The following is a 9431-nucleotide window of genomic DNA, read 5'->3' on the forward strand; positions in this document are numbered from 1 at the left end:
ATTGGGGAGTAACCTTGGTAGGTTTATATAGTCATTAATAAAAGAATAAAGTGATTGTTCTCCTTAATGAATCATCTTCCTTGCTTGGGTTAGTAAATGACAATATATGTTCTCTACTTTTGTCATTTGGAGAACAAGAATCTCCATGCAACAAGATTCATGTCATCATGTGATGGAATAGTGCGAGCCATACGCTAAATGTCGGTTGAATCAACCTATTTAGATACTGAATACAAAGCTGCATACATCTGATAGCAGGATACATAAGCAAAGGAAATCATGTTGGTTGAGAATATGCTGTTTTGAGTGTGTGGGTGGGTGGGTTGGGGGGGGGGGGGGGGGGGTGCGTGGGTTGCTTTTTCACCTTTTGCTTTAGAACTGTTTTATTCAAAACTAGGAACATTAACTTATACTTTGCTTCTTTGCTAATTGCTTTTGCAGGGCATCAAAGTTCCAAAACATTAACTAGTTCCATAAGTCATGTTTGTATTTTTGTAACCCCTTAGTCCAAGTAGTTTATGCCAAAACAAATATTCTATTCTAAGACAATAAACTTAATTTGGGTTTCGGTCGTCTGCTTAACGATGTTTTGTCCCGTGTGCCGAAGATTTTAACGAAAATACAACCTTGCATTAGTAGCATGAGGCGTTTAGCAAAACGCCCAAAAGTATACAGTAGTAACATAACCAAACAAAACAATCAATATCTAATAATGTATATGATGCAAGTCAGCATGAAGTGTAACACTGAGATTGTTTCATGTTTGATTTGAAAGTGTAACATGTTATTTAAGAGTTCTAACATTATTAATTAGTTTTCATATGGTTTACACTTTAGAATATATTATCGTGTCTAATACTTTATGTTTATTTAAATAAGTACTCATTTAAAAGTTAGTTATCTACAAAATTACTTTTATTTTTCTATTCACAAAATAATAACTAACTTTAATCATTCCTATTTTCTAAAATAAATAATATTTTTAACTTGACAAACACTGAATTTGATATAACTACAATAAGCTTCGCTGCCCTTTGTTTAGTAGATCCCAACAGTGCACTCGCCGTATATCGGGGCGCCGCCGTGACTCCCTCTCCTTTCATGCTCTCTCTCTTCAGTGTTCTTTCTCTCTAATTTGTTTCCGGTTCCACTATTTATTGTGGAAAGGTTTTGGGTGGAGCTTTTTTTAGGCCACACGTGTAAATCCATGTTACACATGTATCTTGGGCTTACAACCCAGATCCAGCAAAACATTTAACACTGTTCATTCCCATCACTTACTAACATATTTAAATTGTTTTGAGCTTCAAAAAAACAATTTAACAAATACATATTTTACCATTTAATCAGAATTTATAAAAAAGATAGTGAAAGTATAAAATACAATATCCCTTAACGTACATAGCGTACGAGATGAAATTACGCATGTTGAAAACATAATTACGCATGTTGAAAGAACGAAGTTTCCGAGTTTGTGAAGAATGAAGATTCCGAGTTTGTGAAGTCTAAATGAAGATTCCGAGTTACGCATGTTAAAAACATAATTACGCATCTTGAAAGAATGAAGATTCCGAGTTTGTGAAAGAATGAAGATTCCAAGTTTATGAAACAATGAAGATTCCGACTTCGCAAAGTCTAAATGTCGATTCCGAGTTTGCGAAGTCTAAATGACGATTCCGAGTTTATGTTTGTGTGACATGTGTGAGTTATGTTTTTTCAACATGCGTGATTAGGGTTTTTTGTGTTTATAACGTGCGTAATTTCATCTCATACCTAATGTACGTTAAAGAATATTGTACGTTAACCGGCCTCATAAAAATATTTATTTTGAAGAATAATATAATTTGAAATTATATTGTTTCAAAATAATAATTGAAATTTAAACAAAACAAACTTTAATAATTCCATCGGGCTCAAAAAGGCTTGTGTGGGTAAAAACATGAAGGCTTGATTAGCATCCTAGTGGGGCGCCAAACCAATACGCGAACCAAAGATAAAGGAAGAAAAAAACCCAAAGAAAATCGGGTAATAGGTAGCGATGCAAAAAAACCTAGTATGAGGTGGTACAAAAAACACTGGGTATGAAATTGTATCTGACTCAAATACTCGATACTCGGGTTTGTATACCCGGGTAATTCATAACCGGTTCTGAATTGACCAAAGCCGTAGTTTATAGATAGGGTATATATTTCGAGCCCACAATATGTACATGAAACCGTCTACAAGACACTATTTAAAGCCTGAACCAGTTGGTTATTTCCAATACCTGAAAATGGGGTTTCTTATACCCGAAAGCCGGGTATAACCGGTTATAGCCATTGTACCCATCTTTTTTAAAAAAAAAAATCTATCCGTTGGTGTTAGTATAAATAGGTAGTTGATGTTTTGTATTAGTCACACCATTAAAAATGCTCAAAATTAAGGGTAAACAAATTAACTGCCATAACCGATAACCAAACCATAACCAAACCGATTTTAACCGATAACCAACATAATCGACGGTTATGGTTATGATACTTTGATTAACCGACCGATCGGTTATGGTCATGGTTATGAAGCTTTGTTTAATCGATATAACAAAAACCGTACCGAACCGAACGTGTAATGTTAAGTCTACAATTCTGTATAATGGATTTATGTTTTATAATATACATGTAGAGGTTTTTACTAATATAAAAGTATGTTAGTAACAAAATGCTATTAATCTAGATGTCCTTTATTATGACGAAGAACTGAGTTGTTCTGATCGTATAAATCTTCTATATAAAACTGACTACATAATTACTTATTAAAATTGATCCCACATCGGTTTTTTACCATAAAAGTGTTGTCTTGGTTGTCTTATAAAAAAAGAGGCCCAAGCTAAGTCCAACATGGTGGTTATATACTTATTTTGTATGTCTATTGGCGTATTATTTTTAACTTTAGCTAAAAAGTTAGTCTTAGTTAAAGTTTTTGGTTGATAACCGAAATTAACTAAAACCGAACTATAACTGATTTCATAACCAATTAACCATAACTGAAGTTTGGTTATGATTATGATTATGGTTAAGAAAATCCATAACCGAAGTTAGTGGTTATGGTTATGATTAATGGTAAAAACCGAATCAAAACGACACCCCTACTCAAAATATCAAAACCTCACTAAAAACTCTCTAAAATGGTTTTCGAAAGTGCTACTTATTCCGTTGGTGTAGCTTCTTCGGTATAATTCCCTTTAGTCACCAAGTTAATCCCGATGTAATCCTTGATTAACTTAAACAAATTCACAACAATCAAACTGATGCATAAATGAAATATCGCGATGATTGAATTTCACATTAGTATATTACACATTCCAAATATCCTAATATAGGGGTGTCGCTAAGGATTGAACCCTTTCTATCGATAGTGAATACATGAAGATAATATACACACAAGTTTACATACTCTTATGTTCTTTCTTGACACTATTTTTACTTGCTTGTGTCCTATCCTTCAATGAACATATCAAAGCCAAGTCCTAGCTTCTTGAAGCGGCTATACTTCATGCTCATATAGGCAGCTCTTTATTCTTGCACCTGCATATGCAATTTTTAAAGAAATATTAAGAATAAAACCTTCAACCTACTTTAACTTGCAGGTCTGAACACATACCTTGGGATGATGCTACGAATGTGTTACAATTTCTAGATGTTAAGCTTTCCACATTAAATTCAATACCTATGGTCATATTAGGTGGGAATTGGGTGTCTTAACACGAGAAATTTCACGTGGACTTTAATCCCATCCCTAGAGCCGCCTTGTGCACAAGATCTCTACATAACTCTTTGGTTAAATAGTCGGCTAAATTCTATCGAGTTCTCATAAACTCCACCGATATCACCCCATGCATGATGAGCTCACGAATCATGTTGTGCCTAACACCTATGTGTCTAGACTTCCCATTATATACTTGGCTATAAGCCTTAGTGAAGGTAGCAGCACTATCACATCTAATAGATATTGGTGATATAGGTTTAGGCCACAATGGAATCTCATAAATCAAGTTTCTTAGTCACTCAGCTTCTTTGCCAGTTGCGGTTAATCTACAAACTTAGATTCCATTGTTGAATCAGTTATGCAAGTATGTTTCTTAGATGCCCAAGATATGGCACCTCCTCCAAGCAGAAAAGTCCATCCACTTGTGGAAGAGTGATCTTCCTTGTTGTTAATCCAGCTTGCATCCGCATAACCTTTTAAAACTGAAGGAAATCTAGTGCAAGTCAAACCATATTTCATGGTTCCTTTCAAGTACCTAAATACTTGATTCATAGCTTGCCAATGACTTGCACCTAGATTGCTAGTATACCTACTAAGCTTTCCAAAAGCATAAGCTATATGCGGTCTAGTGCTAATCATAACATACATGAGAGATCCAATAGCCCTTGAATATTCAAGTTGGCTTACAGCCACCTTTATTAGGTGAGAGCTTAAAAGCAGGATCCATTGGAGTGCTAACCGGAGAACTATCATGAAAATTAAACTTTTCCTACATCTTCTCAATATAATGAGATTGAGAGATCGATATGCCATTGTTCTCTCATTTGATCCTTATACCAAGGATCACTTCCACCTCCCCCATGTCTTTCATCTAGAAGCAAGATGACAAAAATTTCTTTGTTTTATCAACTTGATCTTGGTCAGTACCAAAGATCAACATGTCATCTACATACATGAAAATTATGACTCCTTTTCTAGAATCATCAAATTTGCTATATACACACTTGTCCGCTTAGTTTAATACAAAACCATTAGACAAAACCACATCATCAAATTTTTGATGCCACTGCTTGGGTGCTTGCTTTAAGCTATACAATGACTTAGCTAGTTTACATACCTTATGCTCATTGTGATGCATAACAACCCTCTGGTTGTTTCATATATATCTCCTCATCCAAAACACCATTCAAGAAAGTCATTTTCACATCCATTTGGTGAATCACAAGATCGTGTAATGATACTAGAGCAACCAACAATCTAAAAGTGGATATTCTTGCTATAAGAGCATATGTATCAAAGTAGTATATTCCTTCTTTCTGTCTAAAGCCTTGGATAACCAATCAGGCTTTAAACTTATCAATTGAACCATCTACTTTCATCTTCTTCTTGAAGATCCATTTACAACCAAGTGGTTTACACCCAGGGGTAGATCAAACAATTTCCATGTGTTATTCTGCACAATAGAGTCCACCTCATCATTTATAGCTTCTTTCCAGAATGATACATCCCGAGATGCCATGGCTCTACTATAGGTTCTAGGATCTTCCTCAATATTGAAACAATATTGATATTGAGTTTGACTCTCATATCTAGATCCTTCAACCAAATATAGTTGAAAATCATCACCAAATGATTTAGCTTGTCTTGCTCTACCACTCCTCCTAGGTTCCGGAGGAGTATTAATCATTTGGTTAGCCACTTGAGAAGTACTAGAGCTTCGAACCATGTCCTTAGGCCTAGGTATAGGGGAGAATCTATTCTCATCATAATCTGCAGTTCTTGCCTCAATCACCGTATGCACAGACACGTAGTCATTTGGTTCTATAACATAGAACCTGTGAGCAAATGAATGCTCAGCATACCCAATGAAAATACAGTCTATACCGCTTTCCCCTATGTTCCTTATCTTAGGATCAGTGTGCCTTACCAAGGCTCTACAACCCCAAACTATCAGATTGTGCAGCTCAGGTGGTTTTTTATACCAAAGCTCAAAAGGGGTAGTCTTGTTCCTTTTATTTGGAACCTTATTTAGCAAATAGCAGGATGTGAACATAGCCTCACCCAAAAACCTTCACTTAGGCTCGAATAGGACAACATGGTATTAACCATTTCCTTTAGAGTCCTATTCTTCCTTTCCGCCACACCATTTTGTTCCGGTGTGTAAGGAGCTATGGTATGGTGTATTATTCCAGTTGATTGGAAGTACATTGGATTAAAATACTCACCACATCTGCCTGTATGTAGAGTTTTGATCAACCCACTCCGATGAAGCTCTACTTCTTGTTTATAGATTTTAAACTTTTCAAGAGCTTCATCCTTAGCATGCAACAAATAAATACAACAGAATCTAGTAACATCATCTATGAACATTACCACCTACTTTTTATTACCTAGTGATGGTGTAGCATGATATTCGCATAGATCGCTATGTAACAAATCTAACATCTTACTTTCCCTATGAACATGTTGCATGAAAGGCTTTTTAGTTATCTTATTCACCTTGCAAATAGGGCATTTATCAATTTTTATGTTAATAGTGGGAATTAAGCTTATTTTAGACATTTCTTTAATTCTTTTATAATGTACATGTCCTAGTCTAGCATGCCATAATTCTGAATCAGTCAAGTTGTTACTATTACCAGTTGAAACTATGCAATTAACATTACTAGTTGAAGCAACACAAACAGATTCATTCATAAAGGAAACATCAACATTCAACATAAACATGCAATTACAAAGATAACCAAATCCTACAAAAGTACCATGTCTTGACAAGATATACTTGTCACTTTCCAACACTTGTTTGTAACCACAATTATTCAACACAATGCCACTTAACAGATTCTTTTGAATTCCGGGCGCATACAAAACATTGTTCAAAAGTAAAGAATTTCCAGAAGTAAAAATAAGTTGAACGGTTCCTATTCCTTTGATTGGTTCAGTTGCAACATTCCCCATCTTGATGATAGATCCGTCTTCAATTGGTTGAAAGTCTTTAAACCAAAAAAGATCCTTGCATACATGGCTTGTTGCACCCGAATCAACCCACCAAGCAATACCATATCCTGCACATAAAATGCTTAGAAATTAGTGATACATAATTCTAAACCAAATTATTAATTTGTACTAAATTCTTACCTTGCTTGCTCGGGTCCTTGCACCTGCTAGAACCAGCCTCATTTTTGTTCTTTGAACCAAACTTGTTGTTGTTCTTCATCAATTTACAGTCTCTCTTAAAGTGACAAACATTTCCACACTTCCAGGAAGGGTAATCCGGCTTCTTGTTTGGACCCGAATTGTTCTTCTCTTGAAACTTTTGTTTCCTTTTGAACTAACTGTTTCAGTTGGATGATTCACCCGTCTCAACCATATTCACAAAAGACGTTCCAACCTGTTTCTTTTCATCATTGACCAACACTTTTTCCTGTGCTCTCAGGCCCTCTTCAACTCTGAAGTGCCTCCCAAGTTCAACCAAACTTAATCCTCCTTTTGGATGTTTCAGACTATGTTTAAAATCTTTCCAGGAAGGAGGTAACTTGTCAATGATGCTTGAACCAAGATGGATTCATCCATCTTCATGTAATGTTGGGCATACTTCCCTAGGATTCGCAACAATTCGTTATACTGTTCCATGACAGGCCTCGAATCAACCATTTTGTAATTATTGAAATTAATAACAAGAAACTTCTTACTAGAAGAATCTTCTGCGTTGTATTTGGCTTCCAAAGTATCCCAAAGTAACTTTGCAGTTTCAAATTTTTGATAAACATCAAACATGGGATCAGACATACCATTTAGGATGTGGCCAAGACAGATGTAATTGTCATTTTCCCACTTTGACCGCTTCCTGATTTGTTCCAGATTGTTGTCCTCCGGTATCTCCTGGGTTGGAGTAGTCAACACGTACACCATTTTTAGTGTTGTTAGAAGAAAGTGCATCTTCTTCTGCCATCTATGAAAATCCTGCCGTTCGAACTTCTCCAGCTTGTCAAACTTGCTTGTCATATCCTTCACTGATCCGCTCATCATCTTCACAGAATATAATTTAATCTTTGTTGGGGAATTTTGCATACCACGGATAATCAGAGAGGCGTGTAGTCACTCTCAGATCAAATTATTTCGGTGGTTCTACCGAATAATTCAATCGGATACAACTCTGATTGAGAAATCGAATAAACAGTATGTGTATTTATGAATTCGTAATTAAACAGAGAGAGCGACTAAATACTGTCTATACGAGTTTGGGGATTTTTTTATTGCAGATAACTGCCTCTTGGCAGTTATAATTCAAATTTTAAATAATATTCCATAAACTGCCTTTAATTTTTTGTCTAAAAAAATATGACGAAATTTTTAGAAAACTAATTTTCTAAGGCATTTTCCATAAAGAAATTTATTTTTTTTAGCTCGACCCCAGCCAAGGGCTCTGCCCCCTTGGACCCTTCTACCAGGGACGCTGCCCCGGACCTCCTCCAATGGGGCGTTACCCCCTTGGAACCCCCATTCGCGGCTCCGCCTGAATACTTGGAATTATAACAACTCGATCAAGAGTGCACTCCCGCACCTCCTAACTTTTTCGATGTATATTATAATTCTCTTTAGTCACCAAGTTAATCTTGATTATACTAAAATATCTAACACTTTTACTTGGATGTTCTTACTTTGATGATATTCCTCATCTATGTACATAACTATTAACGTAGAACTAGTAGTGTTGCTATTCTAACCACCCCCATAGGTTGGCTGTCATTGATAACCAAATGTAGTTACCAACAAACTCTACCTAGGAGCTTCTCCGGTGGAAGCCTAAATGTAGGATCGTTGTTGAACCCGAACGAGTTAATCAGAAGAGTTATTTATCCGATTCAAAGGCATAATCAATGAAACGGACACTCAATCGTAATTATAATGTCTCTTGTATTGATTTAACACTGATTACAACCCGAGAACAGTTTGGCAGCACTTCGTTACACACTTCAGATTCCGTGCCAAATGAACAAACGAATGCACTACATATAGTTGAGATGATTTCGCTTTTATGACCTGCCTTATGAGCGAAATCAGTAGCCTCTGATTTCGCTCCAAGGAACCTTGGTCCATATGAGCGAAATCACACTCTTAACTTCTAACTCCTGTTTCTCGAACCTCGTGCACTGATTATTCTAACCTATCCTATTACGTGATACAAGACGAAGTCAATAGACGTAATGCACTAACAGACTCCCCCTCGGATATTGACGAAGTCTTCAGTGTCTAGTCTCTGTCATGACACCTCTTCAGTCTTGATCATTTTGCCTTCTCACTCAGATTGTAACATTGTAAGCATCCATCACTCTGTTGATCAGCTTTACACTTTTGAATGTTATAGCAGGATCTCATCACTGGCTCTATCATCAACAGCTTTATCATCAGCAGGCTCCCCCTCTCGTCAAGCTTCCGTGCTTTTAGGGATCGACACCTAGCTTTCCAGCTACAAGCTCTTCCTACCTTCCAGCTTGTCTTCAGACTCCCCCTTAGATTCTGCTCTCGGGATCGTAGTCTGGACTTTTCCTGCAATCACTCATACATTTGATAAGTAACAACATTTTAAACTTCCAGATATCGTTATCTGACAAATCAAACCATTTAAACACTCCCCCTATCATCAAAATACAAATAATTTGCAATTTCATCAAACAGAATCAAAACTG

At 36.2% G+C, this 9431-nt stretch overlaps 1 protein-coding gene across 1 annotated transcript; it reads right to left on the minus strand.

Annotated features, from left to right (window-relative positions):
* Positions 1-4062: 4062 nt before the first annotated feature.
* On the minus strand, positions 4063-4554 carry LOC118487497 (secreted RxLR effector protein 161-like). Its single transcript, XM_035984388.1, has one exon. It carries the CDS (start codon positions 4552-4554, stop codon positions 4063-4065), a length of 492 nt encoding a protein of 163 aa, XP_035840281.1.
* Between the last annotated feature and the right edge of the window lie 4877 nt (positions 4555-9431).

Source organism: Helianthus annuus, chromosome 15 (genome assembly GCF_002127325.2).
Source record: "Helianthus annuus cultivar XRQ/B chromosome 15, HanXRQr2.0-SUNRISE, whole genome shotgun sequence".
Classification (NCBI taxonomy): Eukaryota; Viridiplantae; Streptophyta; class Magnoliopsida; order Asterales; family Asteraceae; genus Helianthus; species Helianthus annuus.